At 56.7% G+C, this 25,257-nt stretch overlaps 3 protein-coding genes across 8 annotated transcripts; 2 read left to right on the forward strand and 1 right to left on the reverse strand.

Annotated features, from left to right (window-relative positions):
* Nucleotides 1-1,405: 1,405 nt before the first annotated feature.
* CHMP1A (charged multivesicular body protein 1A) lies at nucleotides 1,406-8,962 on the reverse strand. Its single transcript, XM_019740525.2, has 7 exons — nucleotides 8,748-8,962; nucleotides 7,075-7,094; nucleotides 5,850-5,927; nucleotides 5,014-5,160; nucleotides 4,549-4,677; nucleotides 4,044-4,231; nucleotides 1,406-3,655 (listed from the first exon to the last, which is right to left on the reverse strand). The coding sequence occupies exons 1-7, from the start codon at nucleotides 8,926-8,928 to the stop codon at nucleotides 3,634-3,636; spliced, it is 765 nt and encodes a 254-aa protein (XP_019596084.1). The 5' UTR covers nucleotides 8,929-8,962; the 3' UTR covers nucleotides 1,406-3,633.
* SPATA33 (spermatogenesis associated 33) lies at nucleotides 8,952-17,200 on the forward strand. 2 transcript variants are annotated; one of them, XM_019740526.2, is made up of 3 exons: nucleotides 8,952-9,078; nucleotides 9,351-9,503; nucleotides 15,560-17,200. In XM_019740526.2, exons 1-3 carry the CDS (start codon nucleotides 9,036-9,038, stop codon nucleotides 15,757-15,759), a joined length of 396 nt encoding a protein of 131 aa, XP_019596085.2. In that variant the 5' UTR covers nucleotides 8,952-9,035; the 3' UTR covers nucleotides 15,760-17,200. The 2 variants fall into 2 exon arrangements, with proteins under 2 accessions (XP_019596085.2, XP_074171104.1); XM_074315003.1 differs by lacking the exons at nucleotides 8,952-9,078; nucleotides 9,351-9,503 and adding an exon at nucleotides 12,890-13,514 and having other exon boundaries at nucleotides 13,652-17,200.
* A 491-nt stretch (nucleotides 17,201-17,691) lies between these two features.
* On the forward strand, nucleotides 17,692-25,253 carry CDK10 (cyclin dependent kinase 10). Of its 5 annotated transcripts, XR_012490253.1 has the most exons (14): nucleotides 17,692-18,024; nucleotides 20,061-20,133; nucleotides 20,735-20,806; nucleotides 21,421-21,523; nucleotides 21,625-21,706; nucleotides 21,797-21,864; nucleotides 22,451-22,503; nucleotides 22,676-22,745; nucleotides 23,156-23,313; nucleotides 23,408-23,467; nucleotides 23,807-23,930; nucleotides 24,044-24,183; nucleotides 24,422-24,474; nucleotides 24,741-25,253. XR_012490253.1 is itself a non-coding variant. In XM_019740509.2 (13 exons), the coding sequence occupies exons 1-13, from the start codon at nucleotides 17,938-17,940 to the stop codon at nucleotides 24,836-24,838; spliced, it is 1,065 nt and encodes a 354-aa protein (XP_019596068.1). In that variant the 5' UTR covers nucleotides 17,869-17,937; the 3' UTR covers nucleotides 24,839-25,253. The 5 variants fall into 5 exon arrangements, 4 of the variants coding, with proteins under 4 accessions (XP_019596068.1, XP_019596066.1, XP_019596071.1 ...); XM_019740509.2 differs by lacking the exon at nucleotides 23,156-23,313 and having other exon boundaries at nucleotides 17,869-18,024; nucleotides 24,044-24,165; XM_019740507.2 differs by lacking the exon at nucleotides 23,156-23,313 and having other exon boundaries at nucleotides 17,870-18,024.
* The last annotated feature ends 4 nt before the right edge of the window (nucleotides 25,254-25,257 follow it).

Consider the following 25,257-nt stretch of genomic DNA (forward strand, 5'->3'; position numbering starts at 1 on the left):
GGCTCCTGTGCATCCCAGCACAAATTGTGAGAACTGGCCCCCTGGCTGGACATCTGGACACAGGAATCCTGGGTCTGAGCAGGGCGGCGCTAGAAAGGGCTCCGGGTCTGAAACAGGGTTTGACATGGACATTGCGGGAGGGCCTTCAAAATCACGTGATCCAGGCTCCAGCACCATCCCATACGTGTACACGTGTGTACACAGACATGTACACCTACACACCCCATCCCGTGATACCTGTACACACCTGCGCACTCACACCTACACACATCCTCAGTGATGCACGCACATACCTGCACATGCCCACACACACAACTACACACCTACATCTTGTGATGCACACACACCCAGGTTTGGAGCAGGGAGGGCTCTGTGGGGCCCACTCCTGCAGTCTCCTCCCACATGAGCTCGCAGACCGGCAGGGCACGAGGGCTTCATGGAGCAGGCAGGCACAGCACCCCCTCTGGACATTCGGTGATGTGTCTTGAGACAAAAGGGCTAGTGGGTGAGACCCAGGGTGGGACTCAGCACATCACTGCACCCCCTTTCCACTTCCCCCAAGAATTCTGCCCCTGGACAGCGCAGGCTGCAGGCTTGGGCACTGGGGGTGGGTCGGCCTGACAGGGCAGGAAGTCCTCTGCCCAACTTCTCCATGCGGTATGAATCCCCATGGGGCACCTGTCTCATGGGAGGCAGGGGCCCACCTACAGGTGCCTGCGGGTCCCCCAGGCCCTGGGAGCCAGCAGGGGCCTGAGTAGGCTGGGAACCCTGCCTAGGCTGGGGCCGTCTCTGGTCCTGCGCCCCGTCCCCAGCAGGCACCCGTCCAGGTGGATCGAAAGTGACCAGAAGGGGCATATGGGGGCATCTGCTGATCACTTGGGCTTCAATACTAGTCCTGAGATAGTCTTAACCACATTAAAAGCACACCAGAGTGTGCCCAAGAATACACTTGGCTCCCAGAGTTCTGCTGTCCCACGTCAACTCTTCACATTCACTAGTTCTCTCATTCCCTCATGCCCTCCTCGAGGCAAAAACACACAGGCTTTTCCCGAAGATGGTCTGGGGGTCCTGGTAACCCAGGCCCAAAGCTGGAGCCCCACCGTGGCATGGAGCCCCATCTTGGGGTACACGCACATTCCCTAGGCAGACAGACTGCCCTCCCAGCCCATTTCCCCTGGAAGGACGCATATCAGCACCTTCCAAGACCAGTGTCCAAGCAGCCTGAGGGCCCTGGTGTGAGGGGCAGCAGAGGGCACACCGGAGCTGGAGCTGGTGGCTGGCCAGGTACGAGTGACGGGGGGCCAGGCTGAAACCTGCCATTGGCGCTCACTGGTGTTTCTCAGGGTGCACAGAGCATGTGCAGACCTGGATTCCGGTGCACACAAGAATAACTCACACCCACAAGTCCATGTCGATGTATATAATGGAATAATAAGTAGGGAGCAGAACTACAGACACAAAACCACCACCAATGTTACCAGAAGACTCGATGGCACGGAAGTCAAGGGCGTCACATGACATTTACATGTTTGTAATCTTCAAATTTCTCCCCTCAAAACACTCAATAGAGAGGAAATACAAGTTTTGGGGGAGCAGTCTGGACACCTGTCCCAGGTGAGCGACAAGATTGTGCCATGTGCTGAGACACTGAGCACACTATGCCACTTCTGTGGGATTCCCGTCAACAGCTGGGACCTCAATGTCACGTGAAAATGTTACACCAACCCTAATGGAGGGGCAGTCTGCAAAGGAACTGGCCAGCATACCCTGAGACCACCCACGTCATGGAGACAAACAGGAGGCACGTCCCAGATGGGGGAACGTGGGTGTGACAAGTTCGTAATGTTGGGTGGTTTCCTGCTTATACAGGGATGTATGGTCAAGCAGGAAGTAGATATAGAGGACGCTGGTCCACGTGAGTACAGAAACTATGTACTTAACTTTTATGAAATTTAAAATTATTCCAAGGTAAAAACTTAGAAAATTCAAATTCCGGGTCTGACTCCATCTGTCTGGGTGTGGCCTTACAGCAGCCCGCCTGCCCTCTTCAAGGGACCCCCAGCCTCCTGTGTGGGGAGCTGGATGGCCAGAGAGTCCCACGTGTGGCTTCCCCCACCCCAAAGCCACCAAAGCAAACCTGGAGAAATTTCTCAGGGATCAATCTGTTTACTTACGACAGCATTTTAGGAAAAGGGAAACACGCCTGGTGCCCTTTGATGAGCAGCAGCCTGCCCCCCCCCCCACCAGGGACCAGGACACCAACCCCCAGTATGTGGACGTCCCGCGGGTCCCAGCCAGGGAGTAAGGCCACACAGCGCCCCAACCCCACTCCCGCCAAGGCTGCCACCCCCCACAGCTCATCACACAGGACACCCCGGGCTCCCAAGTCCAGGAAGAACCAAACGCAGAAGTCCAGGGAAGGTGTCCAACGCTCTGTTCACAAGAACCGTCGCTGTGAGGACAGATGGGACAGCAGGAACCTGGGAAGGGCTGGTCGGGGTGGGCAGCAGTGCACGGAGTGGGCCTGGTCAGTACCTCCACACAGCTCCCACCAGCTCATGCCCAGGATGGGTCTTAGACCCAACACTCCCCACCTGCCGTCTGCTCCTATTTTGGCAAAAAAAACCACACAAAAAAACCCAACCCCAAACCCTCAAAACAAAAACCAAAACAGCTTCATGAAAACAAAGTAAACATCAGAAATTAGAAATAGAAACTGCAGCCTGTCCCTCAGCCGTCCCAGGTTGTCAGGATGCACCTGCTGCTCTCTCCCGGACGCACGGCCACTGCTGGCCCAGTCGAGGGCAGCTCTCCTGAGCTTCCGGCAGCCAACTTGGCTTCCAAGGCCAACGGTGTGAGCACACAAGGCAGGCAAGGCCAGTCCGGGGACGCCCCCCATAATTACAGTGCCAGGAGACAGTGACACAGGGAACCCAAGGACCGTGAGGCTGCCTGCTCTGTGGCTGGATGGGGCTTGGCAAAGACTGGGTTCCGAGAGGTCACACAGCACACACCCAGACACCCTCCGGAGGTGGCAGTGGAGCGAGGACATGGCCCCCCAGAGTGGGCACCCCCGTGGGGCTCAGCAAGCTGGCAGGAGTGCAGGTCCAGGTTGGAGGGACCAAGACTCTACCCCAGGACGTTCCGCAATGGCCACAGGGGGAGTATTTGCTGGGTGGCCCTGGAGGACGTCCTCTACACGTCCTGGGGCTGCATCTGTTCATGGGGTATGGAGACCCCTGCCCGCTGCTGTCTGGCACCAGGGGCCCCAAATCCCCCCTCACCCGGCTGACTGCCATCACATGGCGTCTAATGGCCAGTCTCGGGCAACTCCTGAGGGGACAGGGGAACAGAAGGGAGCTGCAGGTCCTCCAGCTGGTTGGCCCAGAGTTACAGAAATTACTCACAAAAGTCAGAAGTTTCTGCAAACTCACCCACCAAGACAGAGATGCACCACCCAGCCGAAGAGAACAGGACGGTTCCCAGGCTGGCAGGTGAGGGGTGAGCAGTGAGGGTGACGGCTGCTGCTGCAGAGTCAGCAGAAAGGCAAGACGCAGTGTGTATGTGGGGGGTCGGGCCTGCCCTCGCGGTGCTCCCCGCACTCCAGAGAGAGGTGGCATGCTGCGGTGGCCACTAGTTCCTCAGGGCAGCCAACCTGCAAACCACCACGAGCTCTGTGAGGCAGGGCGAGGGCTAGGCCAGGGTGCCCCTCTGACCCCTGCCAGCCACTCCTGTCTGCTCGCTCTCAGCTTCCAAGGTGATTCTGAGATGACACCCTAGCTGGCTGTGAACTGTCCATTCTTATTCCTCACATTAGGAAAAGCATGCTTCCCTTTCTAAAGTGAGCTGCAGGTGGATGGGGGGAGGGGAACCAGTGGTGCCAGAGTGACAGAGCCGCCCTCCGTAGGCCTCTGGAGTACGAGCTGTGGGTGGGCTGGGGGTTCTGAGTTGGGCGTGTCCTCGGAAGGATGGAGCCCCTGGATGTAAGCACCATGTCACACGCGCCCCTGGCCGCCCCCAGCGTCAGGGCATGGGGTGCCCACCTGCGGGACAGCTGGTCTTCCTGGCTGTGCACGGAGCTCTCGCCCAGCGCGGAGGCGCCCTCGGGCAGCTGGCTGAGCTGGTCCAGGACCTCTAGGCCATTCTCCTCGGCGATCTGTACGATGAGACTGTCCACCTGCTCCTGCGGCGTGCTCAGCGTGGTGGCCGAGCTCATGGAGTCCTCCATCACCTGGGGGCAGTTCTGGGCAGTCAGGCCCAGCCTCAAAGGGCCAGCAGCCCCTGCTGCGGCCACCCATCTGGACTCCCTTTCACGTGTGCTCCCTCTGCACACACCAGCTGCCCTCATGCCACTCGCCAAGCCTCGGGGTGCCAAGCGTTCCCGGCCCCCACACCTAGTGGTACTGCCATCCCAGCCCCACGCCCTCATCTGCTACAGCTGCATCCGGCCTGGACCACAAGAAGGACTCAGGGGCCCAGCTCAGAGGACACCTGGTGACGCTGGGGGGGACACGTGTGGGCCCACACGCCAGGCCCATGGCCACCTACCGACGTGTGCACATCCAGGCTCTGCGTCTGCTGCTCAAACCTGTCCACCACCGCGGACACCTTCTGCAGGTCCATGCTGCCCAGCGCCCTGTCCAGTGCCTTGGTCACCTGCGCCATGTTCTTGGTCACCTGATATAGGAGGAAGCAGGGAGGCAAGAGAACTGAGCAAGGAATGGCCCCCACCGGGGACAGGCCCGAGCTCTTAGAGGGCAGGGCTGGGACCGTCCCACCCTAGGCACGGAGCGCACAGCCAACAAGACCCCGGACCTGGCCGGGTGAGCAGCACTTAGGCCCCCTCTTGGCATGCCCCTGGGTAATGCCGTCAACTACAGGATGGGTAGAAGCTGCCGTGGGTCTTGGGCCCCACACCTGCTGTATGGAGCAAATCCCACCAGATCTGAGGGGTCTGGCATGACTGCCCCGCCCTGGCTCCACCTCTGCTGCAGCAGCCTGGCTGAGACTCACCCCCTTCATGGTCATGGCCGTCTGCACCTTGGAGGCCACCGCGTCCACCCGGGACGCCATGCGCAGCCAGCTCACGCCTTCATTCTTCTTGCGGATGGCATTCTCAGCGTACACGCGGGCACACTCCACATTCTTCTGCTGAAGGGCCTGGAATTTGGGGAGAGGCCAGCTGGGAGAGTGCTGCCCTGCTCAGAGGCCAGGGCGGCCCTTTCTGGGTGTCCGCCTGCGTGCCCCCTTCACAGCCCTCTGCAGGTATTGTCACTGGAAGCGACCGGGAGCTTCATGAAAACGCAGAAGGGCCCAGGGTGTGCAGGGCAGGGCCCGCAGGCCAGCCCACAGAGGGGCTTAGGCAGAGCCCTGGGAAACACGGCCACCATCCTGGCCTCACACAACCACCCACACCCTGGAGGTGACAACGCCGACTGCAAAGGGACCACAGCTACGGCTGAAGACGGGACTCAGACCCATGCTGGGCTGTCCAGCTGCCCTTCTGCCCCGGGTGCCATAGTTCGTGAGAGGTCACCAAATCCAACACCTGCCACTGAGAGCAGCAGACCCCTCCCTGGAGAGGCCCCGCCCGGGCACGGGGACCCGAGGAGCCTCCAGCTTCACAGGGAACACAGAGCTGAGGGTGACAGGGTCAGGGAGCTGCATCAGGAACGCTGCTTCCTACACAATCACAATTTGTGAAAAGGGCGGGGTCAGAACACAGGGAAGGAACTGAGCGTGGCCAATCAGAGGCGAGCACAGGCGGGGCAGGGTCCTGCTCCGGAAGCCTGGGGGCGGAGCCTGCGGGCCTTGGCGGCCCTGCAGATGGATCCCGCTGATGTACTCACCTTCTTCACCTTGGCCTGCTCCGCTTTCGAGTCCTTCTCCGCCTTCTTGGCCAGTTTCTCCAGCTGCTTCGCCGTGAACTGAACAGAGGCGGGAGCCCGAGTCAGACACGCACGAAGCCAAAACGCACATCCCACTACGTCCCTCCGACACACAGAGCCCCGGGCAGCTCCCACTGTCTATCCACAGTCCACTCCTGGGCCAGGTGCCCTGGGGCCCTCCAGCCAGCGGAAGCAGTGGCAGCAACCCTCTGGCATGACCTCGCATACCCCAGCCGCGTCCTGCCTCCACACTATCCACTAGCCCCTCCCTCCCGGAGAGCCCCACCCCAGCCCTGGTCACAGTGGCCCCTGCAGCCCCCCAGAATAGGCCTCACTTGACCAGGAAGCCAGCAGGAGAGAATGCTCAGGTGACCTGTCAATAAGCAAGCTCCCCAAGACCCAGTCTTCTGACTCCCGCCCTGCTGGGGGTATGGCCTCAGCCTGCAACACCCACCTGCCTGGGAGGATGGCCACCCCCCCCCCCACAACCCCCCCATGCCCACACACTGAGCACTGGCACTTTCTGTGATAGAGAAAGGCCTCGTTGTCTGTCTACCTCACATTCCTTCGTTCCTTAAGGGAAAAAGCAACATTTTTGTGCCCTGGGAATCCCGTCCTAACGACCTAACAGCGGAGTCCACAGCACAGGCTTGTGAACACAGTGCCGCAGTCTCAGACGCTCCCTGCCCTTCTCCTCCGGGTAAAGCCAGGCTGATGAGCATGTCAGCAGCTTGTGCCTGGCACTCCTGCCCAGTCCCTCAGAACCAAGCACAGATGGTTAACCATGAGGGCACGCGCTGGGTTAATTAGGAAGCACAGAACCACCCCAGACAGGAGGGACTCTCAAATGCCACAACACCCTCCTCCAGCAATTTCAAAGGACTCAAAGTCAGTTGTAAATGCCAATGGGACATCAGGAGGGCACCAAACACCTCAGTTGTGTTCCTTAAAGAGAACACAGCCGCTCTGTCATGGATGAACCCAAACGACCTGGTTCTGCTCAGCCCAAGACAAGGAAAGAATTACCATCTAGCCAACTGAGTAATTCCATCTGTCATCATTCTGCCTGAGCACTGTGCAGAGATCACCCAATTAATAATCTGTCCCTCTGAGTGCGACTTACACCATTGTAGCCATTTGCTGCGCAGGAGGACAGGGTTGGGGTGAAGGGTCATTCAGTACATACCTTCAACTGGAACAGGGTATCTGCAAAGACAGAAGATGGTTTGAGGACTTCAGGAATCACAAGCAGCACTTGTAACAAGCAGATGGGGTCACGATGACCTTTCTAGAAATGCACAGCGGCTCCAGAATACAGGCAGATGGCACTGACTGGGGCCTTAAAGAAGACGGACAGGCACACCGGGCCTGGGCAACTGCAGGGCCACCTGAACCTGCGATTCCTCATAGGTGACACCAGGGTGGCACTAGGTGACCAGGAAAATGAGGTCATGGATGCAGCATGTGGCCCACGATTAAAAGTCAAGATGGTGGTTTGTAATTAATGCAACTTTACAAAGGACCCTTGGAGTTCTCTCCCAACCTAACATAACAGGGCTCAGTACTTGACAGTCTATTGTTTTTATACTTTTCCTCAAAAGTAAATGGATAAACACAGCAGGGTGATGACTCTCATGTCTTCAGGGGCCACCATTACGAATGGCAGCTGCCATTCCTGAGCCATCGATCAGGCTGAGGTGCCTCGGGGGCTCGGGGGCACATGGAGGAGCGGAGACCTGAGTGTCTGGCTCCCCTGACATCTGCACTGGCTACTCACTCACCAAAGCTCAAGAGCCATCTTAAAACTATGTCAATGTACCCAATTTCTAAATCTGGAGGACTCATGGAAGGGTTTACCACAGGGGCTCAGAGGAGGCAATGAATCCAGGACAGGGGTGCTGTGTGTTCACAGGTGCAGACCACGGCTCCCCGCTGGCCCACTGGACTCAGACACGCTCTGTGTGTCTCCGTGGGTCAGTGCAGGCCTGCTCAAGGCCAGAGCCGCCTGGCTCAGGAAAACAGCTAGCGACACAGGTGGCAGGCAGATGCCGACAGCAGAGGGCACAGGGTGGCCTGGCTGGGGCCCAGCTAGCTCTGCAACCTGCTGTGACCTAAAGCACCTTTTCCCAGCCTCAGCTTTGTCATCTAGACCTGAGCGGTAGGAACAGGCTCTGAAGAGCAAAGATTTGTTGAGACAAAATCTAACCCCGGAGGAAAGCGACACCGGCAGAAGAAACTTCCCTTGAGAGTTGAGTAAGCTGTGGCGCAAAAACCAACATTTTGCGGGGAGGGAGGGTGCCGCTCATCTTCTCTCGGAGGCAATTTGTACAGAATTTCCTTCATGACGAAGACATGCTTGCGTGGCTTTTTATATTTCACGAAGTGATTTTCAAAACCTCTCCATCACATCAGCCCTTAAACACCCCAGCAAATGTGGGCAGCTTCCCTTCATCACTGACTCGTTTCTTTGGTGCCCTGAGCACGGAGCGGGCCAGCGGGCAGGGCTGGGGCGACAGGTGAGGGCAGGTGGCGAGCCTGCACCGGCTCCGCTCCACCGGTCCCCACCCGCACGGTGAGGGCGTCGCCGCCCGCCTGAGACCTGCTGTGCGGTCGGCCGGGCGCGGACCCACCGCCCTGGCTGGGGTTCTGGGGCAGTGGTGCAACTGCTTCCTTTTCCGGTGCGCTGTGACCTGACATCCCAGAGCCCCAAATGCCCACGTCTCTCGCAAGCACCGGAGATTGCTGGGGGGCGGGTCTGACGCTGAGCAGGGCCGGGGAGCCGGGGATCGGGGGCCGGGGTCGAGGCCTCGGGCGCCCGCCTGAGCCCCGCCCGCGCCCCGAAGGGTGGCAGCCTCTTACCGTCCATGGCCAGTCCCGAAGCGGCAGCCCTCGCAAAGGCGGACGGACGGGATCTTCGGGCGGCGTCGATCGCACCGACCAGCTCTGCGGGGCGGCAACTTCCGGGTCGCCCCCCCACTTCCGGCGGCCGCCCTTCTCGCGAGAGGACGGCGACCGGGCCCGCGAGCCGAGGCGTTGCCATGGCGACAGCGCGGGCGCCGCGAGGTGGCGGCCTCTGTGAGTCACTCGGGCTGCGCGCCCGCCGAGGGCCGGGTTCCGGGGTGTGCCGGCGGGGCGGCGGGCTCACCTATGGGCCTTAGCGGGAGCAAACACAAACCCCACAAAGGGAAAGGTAAAGGGCCGCCCGGGGCGCCCCGCGGGGTGCGCACCCGCGAGGGGCTCGGGGTGCTGGGCGTCCCGCCCCTGCAAATCCGTACGACGCGCGAGTCCTCTGTGATGACCGTGCCTCAGGAATCTTTCATCCATGGAAATATCCATGTTTAGGGAAATGGAGTGAATCCAGTCTTTCAAGCTCTCTTATTTCATTCTGGGCCAAAGCAGAAAACTACAGGACGCCCTAGATGTGGTCAATTATAGTTCTAATTAATTATTCGTATATTCCAGGTGAGGAGCAAAAGAAGGGGTGCACCTATTCAGTACCACAGCCTAAGGGAAGGTCGATGGACAGGCACTCCCGAGAGGCTGCGAGGCCTGCAGACGGCTCCTCTCCTAAGAAAGGGAAGGCCAAGCAGCAGTGGCTTCCAAGTGAAGCGCAAGGTAGGACACGCCCAGAAGGGGGCAACCCCAGCTTTCAGTTTCAGGGAGTTTGGGGCTGGGTAAGCCGGAGTTGAAGTGATGGGACACTTAGAGCAGGGGCATCCCTGACGGCTGAAGGGTGTTAGGACTTGTATATCGGAGGTAAAGACCCAGAATCCTAGGTGGAAAAGGTGAGTTCCCTAAGGGTTTAGGTGAGGTGCGTAATGACAGCTGCATAACGAATACGCTGTAGTCGAGAGGGCCCTAGCGGCGGGCAGACACAGGCACACCGCTGCTGTCCCGGACGGTGGACATCTTTTGACACCACTGTCGTCCCTTCCACATCCTGAGACGAGAACAGAAGCTTGGAAGAAAGGCTGCTCCAGTCTGGAGAACAGCCATGGGTGAGAAGGGGCAGGGGAGCTCTCTGCTGGGGCACAGGGATCAAGGAGGGAACGTAGGTGGAACAAAGGGGTGAAACAGTTGGCAAGTATATTCGCTTGCTAACAGCCGGGTGTGGCCAGAACTTTCCCTGGGGCCATAGAATATGAAGTCTTTTATCAGTTCTAGCATGTGGATTGTGGAAATGAGACTGTTAATGAAAACAAGGGAGGTGTGATGGGGTTTGTGCCTTGGAAAAACCTTTCTGTCTCCACAATAGAGGCTATTCGGGTTAGCCAGGAGACCTGTCTTAGGCCTGTTGCTATTAAGTAGGAACTAATGAGGCAGTGGCCTAGGAATTACAAAGGATCCAGGAGGTGGAAGCAGTGGGACCTGCCGATGAGATGAGATGTGATGTGGGGAAATGGGGGAGCCAGGAAGGTGCGTTTCGGTGCCCATGAGATTGTGTAGCTGGTGGGTCAGACAGGGAAAAGGCAGGAGAAATATTGGCCTGGTGGGGAGAGAGGAACTGGGCAAGGGCAGGTGTTGGGCTTGGGAGCAAGACCTGGACTTCAGATCCCAAGATATTTATTTTTAAATAAACTTTATTTATTTTTTTATTGCGGAATATTGGGGAACAGTGTGTTTCTCCAGGGCCCATCAGCTCCAAGTCATTGTCCTTCAATCTAGTGGTGGACGGTGCAGCTCAGCTCCAAGGCCAATCGCCGTTTTCAATCTTAGTTGCTGGGAGCGCAGCCCACCATCCCATGTGGGAATCGAACCTGCAACCTTGTTGTTGAGAGCCCGCATTCTAACCAACTAAGCCATCCGGCCACCCCTTCAGATCCCAATTTAGAACCCTCACTTGAGGAAGGAAGACTGCAGGAAGGGCCAGAGTCCTAGAGAGGAGGTTTGGAGAGTGCTACCTGTCTGTCAGGAGGCTTTTGGGTGCAAGTCACAGAAAAGCCAGCCAGACGTGGCTTTGCTGCCGAAGGGTTTGATGTCTCCCAAATAAAGGGGTATGTGCGCCCACACTTCACCACCCTCAGTATCCATGGTCCCCAGATTGCTGGACAGCTCCAGGGGTCACAGCAGCCAGGACGGTGCCAGGTCCCTGAGAGGTGTTTCTCCTTGCTCTGTATCAGCAAGGAGAGCCTTTCCCTGGCAGGCTCGCCTGCCCGCCCTCTCCAGGATGCATCAACCATGAATTCCTGGGCTGGGCCTCTGCCAGCAAGGGGAGGTGTGGGCAGGGGATGGCCTGCTGCAAAGGAGCCAACAGTGTCTGTCGCACCCTCATTTCAGAGGGGTGGAGAAAGGACGGGTATAGAGGGCAGAGAGCAAGAGCGAGGATGGAGTTTCAAGAAAGAAGGTGAAGAGTGCTTTCTCCATATAATGGAGCATCTCAGCAATAACAGGGACAAGCTACTGACACATGCAGCACCTTTGGAGGTGAAGGAACCTCCAAAGCTTGATACTGAGTGAAAGAAGTCACGTGTAAAGACCACATGTATTATATTCCATTTATATAAAATTTCCAGAAAAGGGAAATTTATATAGCGGGAAGCCTAGGCAAAGCGTGGGAACAGGGTCTGGCCACAGGGGGCATAGGAGGCCTTTGAGAGTGATGGAAATGTTAGAACTGGGTCAACGGTTTCCCACCTCTGAAAGTTCACTAAAAATCATTGAACTGGATGCTTTAAACAGGTGAATTTCATGGTGTGTAAATTATACCGCAATAAAGCCATTAAAAAAGAATGAAGGGGGACTCCTGGAGAGTGTTAAATGCTGCACAGAGGGGGTGACCCGGACAAGGTCACCTGTGAGCTCCATGGGATCCTGTGAGGAGCTGTCCTCCGGGGCCTCGGAGAGAACAGCGTCCGGAATCACAAGTGCAGACAGTCTGCCAGGAGGACATCTAAACCAGGACGCAGCACCTTGTCTTCTCTTACGTCTGTTTTCTGCGTCTAAGGAATTTCCCTGTCAGATTTGGAAAAGCTGGGTCTTTTGGAAGTCAGTTTCTTTACTTGACCTAATACCATAAAAGCTTTAGGGATATGGAGAGTTCCAACAAGTCAAGAATTCTGTGTGTAACTGGGGACAGAGCCAGGAGTGCAGTTTCCAGGCTCTCGCCCTCACGTGGAAAGGTGCTCATTCGGGTAGTAAATGGCCATCAACTGTGATTGGATGGCCATCGGCTGTGGCTAGTTGGCCGTTAGCTGTAACCAGTGAGCCACTGGCCACTAATATGTGGGGGCTAGCAAGAAGATGGTGGCTGGCAAGCGCGGATTGCAGTTAGCACGGCAGATTGCAGTTAGCAAGCGGTTGGTTGGCTGGCAGAGAAGCAGATGGCAGGTTGCAGGTCGTGTGGCTCCTGCTTCCTGTGTCTCTAACCCAGACGCTAGCGAGACTATAGTGGTATGACTCTCCTATCTATGGCTCCGTGGGTGTTCCTTTTTGGCCTCACCATATCCTAAGTTCTTATGCGGGGAGAGCTGAGACGTCGCCTGACACCACCCTGCATGACAGTGACACACGAATTAAAAGTAAGCTTTACTACCATGGGATAGGATTCAGAAAGTGACTGCTGGACTGGGCTGTGGGGAAGGCTGGCTCACTGGAAAGGGGCCTGTGGGAACTTTGTGGGGTGCTGGAAAGTTCTGCGCTGTGTCTGGGTGGTTACACAGGTGTATACAACTGTGGAAACTCGTCCAGCTGAGCACTGAAGACTGCATTTTATCTTGTGTGAATTATTGCTCAAAAAGAAAGCATATCCATGGGTCCTTGTCTCTCAGAGCTGCCCCCAGATTCTTTCAGTGTAAATGGGTGGGATAGATGGAGACGGTGCTTGAGGTTTGCTGCAAAGTCAAGGAGTCTGCGTGTGGCAGTCGGTGTTTCCCAAAGACAGCACAACACCTCCCTTTCCTCGTGTTGTCTGGTGTGTCCCTGACGCTCCTCCCACCTGGGGGGTTATCTGTGTTCCCTCCTTAAAATCTCTGCAGGCTTGACATCCTCTTGTAACCCATAGAATGTGGCGGAAGTGACTACTGATTCTGGGCCACAACAGGCCACGCAGTCCTGCCTTTCTCACTGGAGCTCTCATCTGTCCCCTGTGGAGGTCTCCTGGTCTCCTTCCAGCCTAAGGGCCAGCCTTCAGATGGTCCAGCCCCGGCTGGGCCACCACCCACCACGCAGACGCGGCGCCAGTCAGCAGCCCTGTGCGTGGCCAACATGCGTGCCTGTACATCAGCTCAGCTGAGCCTTCAGATGATGAGTTGCAGACGCCAGACTGTGTCACCTGGGAATCCACAGGTGACAACTGCCCAGTCGAACCTGTCCTGACTCCTGACCCATAAAGGTCTGAGGAAATAAAATGGTGGCTGCAGGCTGCTGAGGTTTGGGGCAGGATCAAGTAGTGAGCAGGGCAAGGCTCAGCTGGAGCAGAGATGAAGTCTGAATGTGAGTTTATAACTGGCAGCCGTGGGATGGCACATATTGCACTTTTCTGGCTCCTTCTGTATATGCTTAAATTTTCATATTACAAAATCCACAAACGGGCGGGCCCGGTGGCTCAGGCAGTTAAAGCTCCGTGCTCCTAACTCCAAAGTCTGCTGGTTCGATTCCCACATGGGCCAGTGGGCTCTCAACCACAAGGTTGTCAGTTCAACTCCTCAAGTCCCTGCAAGGGATGGTGGGCTCCGCCCCCTGCAACTAAGATTGAACATGGCACCTTGAGCTGAGCTGCCTCCTGGATGGCTCAGTTGGTTGGAGCGCGGGCTCTCAATCACAAGGTTGCCAGTTCGATTCCTCGACTCCCGCAAGGGATGGTGGCTGTGCCCCCTGCAACTAGCAACGGCAACGGGACCTGGAGCTGAGCTGCGCCCTCCACAACTAAGACTGAAAGGACAACAACTTGACTTGGAAGAACTTCCTGGAAGTACATACTGTTCCCCAATAAAGTCCTGTTCCCCTTCCCCAATAAAATCTTTAAAAAAAAATCCACAAACATACACACATTATAGAGATTAACATACCACAAATTTGCAATCAGCCAAATCCAAAATGCTGGATATCTACTGAAAAAAGGACCCCAATTTTTCTACAAATAAATAACATGGGGAAAAAAGAGGGTGTGTTATTGGGTTCCAGCTGCTATAACGAAGTACTGTAGGCTGGGGGCTTAACAAACATTTCTCATAATTCTGGAGGCTGGGCAGTCCCATGATGTGGGTGTCGCTGAGTCGCTTCCTATGAGGACCCCTCCCTGGCTTGCAGACAGCTAATTGCTGTGTCCTCACATGGCCAGAGAAAGAGGGCTCTGCCTCCCCTTTTATGAGGTACTAATCCATCGTGGGGGCTCTGCTGTCATGACTTCATTTAAACTTAACCTCCCAAAGGCCCCACCTCCAAGTCCAATCACATTGGGGTTAGGCCCTCAACATAGGAATTTGGGGGACACAGACATCCAGACCATGACGGAGGACTGTTATAAGGAGACTTGAGAGGCCTGTGAGCCAAGTGCAGTGTGTGGACCTGGACGAAGTCATTGGTGAGATAATCAAATTGGGTCTTTGATGGTGATAAAGAATGAATGATAATTTTCTTTGATGTGACAATGGCATTGTGCTTACACTTTAAAAGTCTTTCTCTGATTGTGATACAGACTCCATTATTTATGGGCAAAAATTGTATGTCTGGAATTTGCTTGAAAATACGCAGGAAAAACAACAGGAAGAACAACAAAACGACAAGATGTTGATTGAAGCTGCAGGATGCATATATGGGTGCTCACACAATTGTTTTTATGTGTGTCTGAATATTTCCCTAAGTTAGCTTTATGAAGGTAGGGAATGCTTAATTGCAAGACATTTTTGAAAACGAAGAGGAACTTGAGCATTTATTTATCAGCTATTAGAAATATGCTGAGTGAAGAAAGCCTCAGTTTCTTCCCTGTAAAACACCTTAAAAGGGGCCCTATTTGAGAAGCTTGCCGTGGGTTGTGGGTCATTACTGTCATTACTCTAGGGCTCAGAACACTGTCCCGTGTGGCTGGGTCCACGAGGTGTTCAGCAGGGCGCTGAACAGAGCTCGCTGCAAAGCAGCAGGAGCAGTGTGAGCCGTCTGGTAACAAGCATGTGACAGTGTGAGTATTCTGAGCACATGTGCGCCGATACCTCTAGTGCTTTAACAGAGGCCTGAGGGACATGCCTCAAACTTGTCACCTCCAGCGGGCAGGCCGTGAAGGAACTTGTGCTTTTGTAGTTTGGAACATTTGACAAACTCAGCATCTCACCCCGTGTGCATTCCTTTAATTAAGAAAATGCGGCCCACAGAGCAGTGTCGTCCCTACAGCAGCACTCCGGCCCCTGAGGGCACACAGCTCTGGCTCCCCGGCAGTTGTGTGGTGGAGCCTTTGGCTAGGCAGACCTGCCTTTGCGCTCCTCCCTGCCTGCTGCCTGAGCCTTCAGGCAGCTGTCGCCCCACGTGGCTGGCACAAGTGGCTCCTATCTTCTTCCCAGAAAGAGGCGTTTACTGTAAGTTTCGGACTGCTCGTGTATGGTTTGGACTGCTTTCAACCTCACCCATTTCTCTTTCCGGAACCACGAATCTAATCCTGCGCTGTGACCCAACACAGACGTCTGCTTTACAGCAGAGCTCCCACAGACTCACTCAATGCCTGAGTGTTTTCTTCCTTCTAGAGAAACCTGATGCAAAGGTAAAGGCAAGCAAGGAGAAGGTTGTTCCACAGATCGTCATCACCAGAGCCTCAAATGAGACTCTCAGTTCCATCAGAAGTGAGGAGCAGAGAACCATTCAGGAGTGGACTACATGGGGCCCCTACTCCCGACACAGGAACCCCAGTACGGTAGATGCCTATCATTTCCAGAACAATGAATAAACAGCCGCCCTGTCTTTGTTCACTGTGCTCTGAGCCTCAGTCATGAGGGCAGACGGGCACCCTGCCCTGTGGGAAGCTGCAGGTGCCCCTTCAGGAAATGAGGTTCCCCCCATGACCACCTTTGTCTCACCCCACCCCCGAGCTGCTGGCAGCTTGGCCGAGGGCAACAGTGACTCTTAGATGAATTTGAATAAATAAATTAGGATACCCCTGTTGGAAGTGGCTGGCTGTGCAGGGGAATGACAGACGGCAGGCAGCATCTTGCTGACTCTTGGGGGCCAGTTGCCTCTGGAGCATGCAGTGAGTCCTGAGCAGTTGTAGTGAATGAGATGTCCCCCACTCTTGGAACAAAAGTGGGGCTCTGAGGACTGTTTCAGGTGTCACGTTCCAGAACAGGGAAGTACACAGTCACTGCAGAGGCCCACAGGCTCCTCCTGGCCTGACCGTAATGTGATCCAAGGTATCAGAGTCCAAAAGGAGAATGGAGAGGGAGGACAGCTATGGCACTTACAACTGCAAGTGGCCTTGTCAGAGCTGTCCTGGGAAGAGGGGCGTTCCCATGTTTCTGGCTGTGAATGAATGCTCCCTATGGTGAGGTGCCATCCAGGGGAGCCCCCCAACTGTCCCACCCTCACCAGCAGCGCTCAGGTCAGGCTGCAGAGTGCCCTACCCTGTCTGGTCCCACACGGTTAGTCCGGAGACAGTGTGTTAGCTCCTTTAGTCCCAGCATGCTCAGCAGGCTTTACACACGGTCAATATCAGTGAGCAATATATTCTTTTAGTATTAAACAGTACAATTAGTTTCAGTATAACCCAGAAAGAACCATAAATCTCATATTTACATTGTTTACTAACGCTTTAGAAGCATCATTATGTGTATACATTTATTTATGCATTCTGACTGCCACAACTAAATATTAAAAAGAAAAATCAAGCCCATCCAAATGTGCATTTGATCCCATACGGTCAGCACACCCACCCTTCTCCACAAAATTTGTAGTAGCCATTACATTTCTATTATTTGACCTAGAAATTGGCCCCCTCCTACCCTTTTCCTGAACATCTCAATCTAAAAACCGTATTTACCATAGCACATAAGTTTAGCAATCAGCTTAGCTTATGAATGAATTGAAAAAGGCCAGAATGAACTGATGGTCGTCAGATGGGAGGGGTGTTGGAGGCAGGGTGAAAAAGGGGAAGGGATTAAGCACAAATTGTCAATTACAAAGTAGTCACAGGGATGTGAAGTACAGCACAGGGAATATAGTCAACAATATTGTTAAAACTGTGTATGGTGCCAGGTGGCTGCTAGGCTTAACTGGGGGATCACTTTGTAAGATGTATAAATGTCTAACTACCATGCTGTACACGTGACACTGACTCGCGTATAATACTGAACGGCAACTGGAATTGAAAAATAAAAAAAATTTAAAGGCTAGAATGAACTGAATATGATGAAATGAAAACAAGGTGTTTTGAGTCGTTAAATTATGATTAAGTTCATAATTATCAAATGTCCTTAACTCATGTTATCATTTCAGCATTTGTGGTCCCGTGCCTGCGCAGGAGGTCTGTCCTGGCACTCTCCTTAAAGCTGCGCCCTCCGAGAGGTCGCGCTCACTGCCCGAAGTTTTCTGCTCAGCACGCATAACTCACGCCCTTTTACTGACCTGTTTGCCTGCCTCCAGCGAGAAGGCAGAAGCCACGAGGGCAGAGCCTGAGGGGGCCGAGGGGGTGCTCAACGCGCATGTGTCAGGTGACCTCTCGTCCCACAGCACGTCCATCGCCACGGCGGGTCAGTTCTGTCTATCCACACACCTCTTGGCGGCCCTGTGCTCTCCATCCCCGTAGGCCCCGCCCAAGCCCCCTCTCTCGGTGGCTTCGGGTCGCCCTCCGGGGCTCCGAGAGAGCTTTAAAGCACAGCTCCCGCGGCCCCTCCTCCGGCTGCCGTTCCTCAGCGTCCATGCTGGTGAGATGCCGTGTTTCGGATAAAATACGGCTAGAACCTCGGTAGTCGCAGCGCATCGTACCAACTGAGGTCCTCGGCCGCTTCGGTTCCCTCGGTAACCGTTGCCGGAAAGAGAACGCCCCGGAAGTAGACAACGCGCCTGCGCCGAGAAATCCCGCCTGCGCCTGCGCCTGCGCCTGCGCACACTGGAAGCGGGCGCCGCGCTCGGCATGGGGGAACCGGAACCCGCTTCGGAGCAGATCCGTCTGAAGTGTATCCGTAAGGAAGGCTTCTTCACGGTGCCTCCGGAACACAGGGTGCGACGGGGGTCGCGTGGGTAGTTCCGCACCACACTGGGGTCCTCATTGTCGCGCGGAAGCGCCGAGGTTTCCTGCACGGGCGGGAACGACTGTCCTGGAGTTCCTAGCGCCTGGAGCGGTCGCCGGGGCGAGGGCGGTGTGTGGACCTCGGGGCATGTCGCGCTCGCCTGAAGGGACGGGCCGGCTTTCACGCTGCCGGCCCCCTTGGGAAGAGCAGGTTCCGGCCCCAACCCGGGCGTTTCCTAGTTTTGCGCACGGGACGGGCTTTGCAGGCTGACCCCGGAGCACCGTGTGTCGGAGGAGCATTTACGCGTGGGAAGCCTTGGAGGCGTGGTCTCCCGCTGGGCTCCGAACGGGTCGGGCGAGCCCCACCTGCGACCCGGCAGCTTCCGTTTATGCCTTGCTCTGTCCGGGCCTCTGCCTGTGTTGCTGGCTGGCATTGGGTCCTCTCAGAGACCCGCTGCCGCAGGCACCATTACTGCGCCCTTTGCAGAGATGAGGAAGGTGAAACTTACGGCCGTGGAGTGGTTTTACCAAAGTAGACAGCTCGTGGAGGCGCAGGTTTGAACCCTGGAGGCTTGATTGTGTTTTAACTACTTGATGGTGCTCTGAAAAGCCCGGTGACGTCTCCAGGAGGGATCACTGGCCGACTGGCTGAGTGAGTGCCAGGAGCCACACTGGCCATGGCACATCACTCAGAGTCGCAGCCGGTGACTCGCACCCGGTGCTTGCTGCGTTGGAGCCCGGCGCTCAAAGGGGAGTTAAGACACTCCCACATGAGGACAGAGCAAACTGCACAATAGTAGGTCCTTAAAGACAAAAGCTGTCAGCATTTCAGAGAAAGAATTGTTTTCATCTGGGGGCCAGGAAGAACTTGTGGCATTTCTGCTGGACCAGGAAATGGGACTAGGAATTGGACATGCAGAAAGTAGAGGCGTGGCAGGCCAGATTTAGGGAGCAGCAGGACCAACGTCATGGAGAAGACACTGTGAGAGGGGGAAGTAGGTGAGAAAGGGAGGTTAAGATGAGATCATGGAAGGGCTTCAGTCCAGGCCCGATGATTCTGTCTTGGTTTCCCAGGTGTTGGGAAGAAATGAGATGGAAGGCAAGGGTTGGTAATAAAACAGAGGCAGAGAGGCCAGAGGGACTGTTAGAATTCAAACGTTGCTGCATGTGCTTCTTAGACCCAAGGAGAACTGCTCATTCAGTCTTCAAATGCACCACATTATGAAGGTATATTGGGGTACAAGCTCTGCTAGGATGGAGACCCGAAATACAGTGCCAGAAGTACAGGACTATTTCTGTCTCCCCTGATATCCCAGAGAGAGGCAGCTATTTTCCATAAGGTACGCCAGGTTCTCAGATTATGTCTTGTTGCTCCACCTGTACCTTATCCAAATCTCAGCCTGCTTCAGGTGGGCAGCAACCAGCTCCCTTTGATCAAGAAGTCACACCGGTGCCTTCCACTCACGTCCCATTGGCCAGAATTTAGTCACATAATCATACCTAGAGGCGAGAGGGAGGCTAGAAAGTATGGCCACCAGCTGTGTGGCTGCCTGCCACTAGGCAGTGTTTCATAATGCAAAGTAACGTCTGGATGTTGGGGACAGTTAGTCTCTGCCAAAGAAACATTTCCACTGTGTTTGGTAGATACTTTATGAAGATCTTCAAGCCTTTTCCACCTCCGGAGCATAAGAGACCAGTGCTGCTTAGTTGACTTTCTGTCATGGTGGAAATGTTCTGTTTTCTGAGTCATCCATATGGTCACCATGAGCCACATGGGGCCTTGCGTTTTTAGATAGCACACATCTGGACCATGAGATTGAAAGGGTGTGGCGAGGCCATCTTTTGATACCACATTCAAAGTGTCCAGCCGAGTGTCATCATCCCCTTTACTCATCTGAAAAGCCCAAGTGTACGGTTACCTTTGGTGAGCAAGGCATGAGTGGGCTCCTGGTTCAAAAGAAGTGAAATATCCCCCTGCAGTCCATCAGCTGCCAAATGTCCACACTGCCAGAACCTTTCTCTTTCAGCTGGGACGGTGCCGGAGCGTGAAGGAGTTTGAGAAGCTGAACCGCATCGGGGAGGGCACCTATGGCATCGTGTGTGAGTGGCCGAACAGGGAGGCCTGGTTCCTTGGAATGTCCCGTAGCAGCTCTGTCAGGGCTGGAAGGAGGCCACTTGCCCTGCTCCCACCAGGGCAAAAGCTTGTACGAGTGAATGCTTGCTCGGGTAACTGAGCATCAGGTGGCTGACAAGTACCGTGACCCAAAAGCAGCCAGAGCTGCAGCTGCAGCAGGGGTGGTGTCAGCCTGCCCCTCCTGCCGAGTATGTGGGAGCTGCAGAAATCAGCATGAAGCATTGGGGAGCCATCTTTGCATAAAATCAGGGTCTGTTTTACTAGATAAAGTGCCTTATAAAAGGTCCCTGTCAGGACACACAGCAGTGGTCGGCATATTGTACTGTAAGATGGAAACTTACGGGTGCTGTTACCACTGGTCCCCCTCTCCCTGGCTCAGATGGCAGCTCCCCTGGAGCACTTGTCTCGTGGGCCAGGGTGTTGGCTTGCAGAGAGTGAGGAACAAGGGGCATGTGGTTGTCAGAGAAGAAAGGGAACCTCCAGATTTCAGGAAGAGGCCCCGTGTGGCACACGGATGTGCAAGTGGGGAGTGGGTTGCCATCCATCACAGGTGAGTCTCCATTCCAGACCGAGCCCGGGACACCCAGACAGATGAGATTGTTGCCCTGAAGAAAGTGCGGATGGACAAGGAGAAGGATGGTGAGCAGGGCCGGCGCAGCTGAGCTCGGAGTGGGGGTTGCCTGAGGAGCCGCCTCAGAACCGCGTGCGCACCACCCTGCCCTCGACAGCATCCGCGTGGTGGTTACAGGGCTGGTCTCCTCGGCTCCCCACCTCACTCCAGGCCGCAGCTCCCCTGAGCTTGGGACGTTCTCCATCTGCCTCCCTCCCGGGTGCTGACAGCCCTGTCTTCTCTCAGGGCCTTCCCCACCAAGGCCTGGCCGGCAGCCCCCATGTGCTCCACACATCCCCTGTGCACCGTCCTGCAGCACCTCCCTGGCTGCCTCTGCGGTCAGAGCTCTGCCATGCTCACTGGGGGCCTGTCGTACACAGTGTCAGTACAGAGAGCTGCCTTGCATTGGATGCAGGAAAGGCTAAAGGGGCTTGTTGGGATGGCCTCGATATTCCCTGAGGTAGCAGGCAGAGCCCTGACAGTGGCAGGGGTGGGGGACACAGAGCTGACATGGGCCTGGGTGGGGGGGTCTCACTGAGGTGGGGGGCTGCATGGGTCCCTGTGTTCAGGGGTGGGGGCTCCCTGAGACTGTCAGGGGTCCCATCAGCAGGGGTGGGCTTGCTGAGGCCACGTCCGGTTGCAGGGGTCCCTGTCAGCAGCCTTCGTGAGATCACGCTGCTCCTGCGCCTTCGCCATCCAAATATCGTGGAGCTGAAGGAGGTGGTCGTGGGGAACCACCTGGAGAGGTAAGCCATGTGCCCTGGGGCCTGCTGAGCCCACGCTGCCCAACCCCGACCTGGGAGGAGCTGAGAGATGATGTGTGTCTTCTTCCCGTTTTTTCTTCTAGCATCTTCCTGGTGATGGGTTACTGTGAGCAAGACCTGGCCAGCCTTCTGGAGAATATGCCAGCACCCTTCTCTGAGGCTCAGGTGTGAGGCTGGGGCCTGGGGGCCTTCACGGGTCCTTGTGCAGCACACTTGCGCTGGACAGCTGGCCCTGACTGTCCGGCCTCTGCACAGGTCAAGTGCATTGTGCTCCAGGTGCTCCGCGGCCTCCAGTACCTACACCAGAACTTCATCATCCACAGGTGGGTGGGGTCTCGAGGCATTTGTGTCGGTTCATGACATGGGGGCAGGGTGACCGCCAGTACTGACCTCTGGTTCCCCGTATCCAGGGGAGGAGCAGAAGCAGACAGCCTCAGTGCAAGTGGAGGTCCTCTGACTGCTCCTTGGGGAAGGTCCAGGACCAAATAATAGGTGCTCTCCCCTCTGGGGAGCTGGTGATGTGAGTGTAGTCAAGGCTCCGAGAAGTCCTGCAGTGGAGAGCCTGCCTGGAGTCTTGTGACACGTGCCAGGCAAGGCTGGGACTTGGGGGGTGGAGTGGGGGGCCAGAGTAGGACTCTGCAGGCAGCGGCCCCCTGTGCCCAGTGGCAGCTTGCACGAAGCCAGGCAAGGCTAGAAGTTAGAGCCGGGCTTGGGGCCTGGCTCTGCTGCTTCTTCAGTCCCTGAGAGCTCTGGGGTCTCAGCTGCTTAGTGCCTTACACGACCTGCCCTCCTCGTCTGTAAGAAGTTCAAATAGATGTGTGGGAAAGCGTTCTGAGTGTCACTGGTGGTGCTAACCTGGCTGCCCCTGGGGCTCACTTCCTGGGGCCACTCATGTTCTTTCCATCCCAGGGACCTAAAGGTGTCCAACCTGCTCATGACTGATAAGGGCTGCGTGAAGACAGGTGGGTGTGGGAGCTGGCTCAGGTGGGGGTCTCCGTGCGCAGCACCTTGCAGGGGTGGGGGTACAGAGCTGTCCTTATAAGCCCCTGGAGGCTAAGAGCTGTTCCCACACGGTGGCTCGTTAGCCCTCACAGGGTGACACGCTCTCCCTCTCTTTCTCTGCCTTTGTCACAGCGGATTTCGGCCTGGCCCGAGCCTATGGCATCCCGGTGAAGCCAATGACCCCCAAGGTGGTCACACTGTGGTGAGTCCCTCAGGACCAGGTGTACCTGGTGGAGGGTGTTTGGGGTGTCACACTGAAGCCGCAAAAAGGTTTTGGGGGTCTTGAAGGGCTCTGCACACTAGTAGAGGCTGGTATAGGACGGCTTCCCAACAGCAGGGCTGTCATGGGAAAGGACCACAGCAAGGATGGTGGCACGGGACCTGCCTCGAGCAGATGGCTGCCCACCCTGCCCTATCCTTAGCCTGGCTCTGAGCTGGCTCTGGGAGGGGAGGTCACTGCACTGACAAGGGCAGGGGCGGTGGTTCTCAGAGCTTTCTGTGTAATTCCTCACTGCGTTTTTCAAACACAGAGCTCAGTTGAAATTAGGGTAGGACGTTCAAGGCATGCTTTCCGCCATGTCACTCAGCCCCATCTATAAAATGGGCTGACAGGAGACCCGTGCCGAGGACACTGTTGTCTGCCAAGCATGGGACACCGCCACACCCAGGAGCTAGCCATGCAGCGAAGGCAGCTGTCACTGGCTATGCTGCCTGTGTTGGTCTGAGCTGTCGTCCAGGCCATCTCGGACTCCCAGGAAGGCTGGTGGCCGGTGGGTAGGCTGGCGCACATCTGCTGTGCCCTGTGGAGGCCCAGGCTGGAGGAGAGGAAGTGCCTGACATGAGGTAGGGGGCTTCTCTTGACAGGTACCGAGCTCCCGAACTGCTGCTGGGGACCACCACGCAGACCACCAGCATTGACATGTGGTGAGGGAAGCTCCGGGGCTTCGGGAAGGGCAGATCACATGGGAGCTGGCAGGGGCAGGAGTGGGGCTGGGATGAGCTCCCAGGTGGGCCTAAGCCTGGGACCCCAAAGGAGTGTGAGAACGTAGCTACAGCCCTCACAGGCCCCTAGCACTGAGGGCCCTGGGAGGCAGGCCTGCCCCCCTGGTCACCCGGTCATGTGGCCAGTCCATTGTGGCCTCTGACCCCAGCACATGGGAGAACGGGGCTGTACACGCCCTCAAGTAGTATCGCAGAAGTGGTGCTCACCAGGTGTGTGGTGACAGGGCAGGTACAGAGGTGAGCGCCTGCCGTCCTCTGCAGGGCTGCGGGCTGCGTCCTGGCTGAGCTTCTGGCCCACAAGCCCCTCCTGCCTGGCACTTCTGAGATTCACCAGGTGGACCTGATAGTGCAGCTGCTGGGGACGCCCAGTGAGAACATCTGGCCGGTGCGTGCCCAGCACAGCCCCCCCCCCCGCCCCCCTGTCCCCGCCCCCGCCCCCCCCTCCGTTCCGTGGCAGGCCCTGGCTTCAGCTCCCCTCCCCTCCCTCGGCTCCTGCAGGGCTTCTCCAAGCTGCCGCTGGTCAGCCAGTACAGCCTGCGGAGACAGCCATACAACAACCTGAAGCACAGGTTCCCGTGGCTGTCGGAGGCCGGCCTGCGCCTGCTCAACCTCCTCTTCATGTACGACCCGAAGAAAAGGTGCCTGCCTGCGTGCGCAGGCCCCCAACCCGCCCTCAGAGGGCCGTGCTCCCCCAGGACGGGCCTCCCCAGACACATGCGTGTCCTCTGCCCACTCGGTCACGGAGCCCATGCTGAGGTTCCCATCAGTTTCCAGGCCCCAGAACCCTACTTTGCACCCCCCGTGTGTCATTGGGAAATCGGAACCGGGCTGCTGCGTGGGACCCTGGACCATGCTAACTGTGGGCCTCCTCTCTAGGGCGACAGCCGGGGACTGTCTGGAGAGCTCCTACTTCAAAGAGAAGCCCCTGCGTGAGTCCCCCAGGCCCCTTGGGCCCCGCTCTGCACAGCTCTTGGCGAGTGGCCTTTTGGTCCAGGGTGGGGATATAAGGACAAGCCCCCTTCACTCCTGAGGTGACGTGAACTCAGCGTAGGCCCGTCCAGGCTGGCTGTGGGCCCTGGACAGGCAGGAGCTGGCACTCCAGCCACACCCTATCCACGGTCATGGGAGGGGAGCAGAGGGAGGCGCAGGGGTGGCCCCAGGGGCTCCGCCCACTGCTGACAGCCCCTCCCCGCAGCCTGCGAGCCGGAGCTCATGCCCACCTTCCCCCACCACCGCAACAAGCGGGCCGCCCCGGCCACGGCCGAAAGCCAGAGCAAGCGCTGCAGGCCCTGACGGCTGCGTGGACTGACCGCTCTGCTCTCTGCCACGGTGGCCCACCGCTGCGCTGGAATAGCAGGTGTGCACCCTGAAGGCCTGGAGGCTGGACACCTGGGCTGTGGTGGCGCCATCTGGTGGCCGTGCTGCGTAGACGCTCGGGAGGCACTACTGGGCCCGAGTCGGTGTTGCTGGCTTGGGAGGTGCAGGGCTCTAGTGGCTGCGTGTGTCTTCTTAGTCACCAAGGCCTTTCTGGGGCAGGGAGAGGGCAAGGCTGGCAGGACTCAGTGGGAAGGAGGGCTGGAGTGGCGGGTACAGGCAGCCCGATCGGGCTGCGGGCTGAGCCCTGTCCTCACCCCACACTGAGGCCCCAAGCTGGGTGGGCGCATGGCTGGGGCCAACAGGACCTCAGAGATAAAAGGCTTTCCTGACAGATG

The sequence above is a fragment of the Rhinolophus sinicus genome, linkage group LG11 (genome assembly GCF_036562045.2).
Source record: "Rhinolophus sinicus isolate RSC01 linkage group LG11, ASM3656204v1, whole genome shotgun sequence".
Classification (NCBI taxonomy): domain Eukaryota; kingdom Metazoa; phylum Chordata; class Mammalia; order Chiroptera; family Rhinolophidae; genus Rhinolophus; species Rhinolophus sinicus.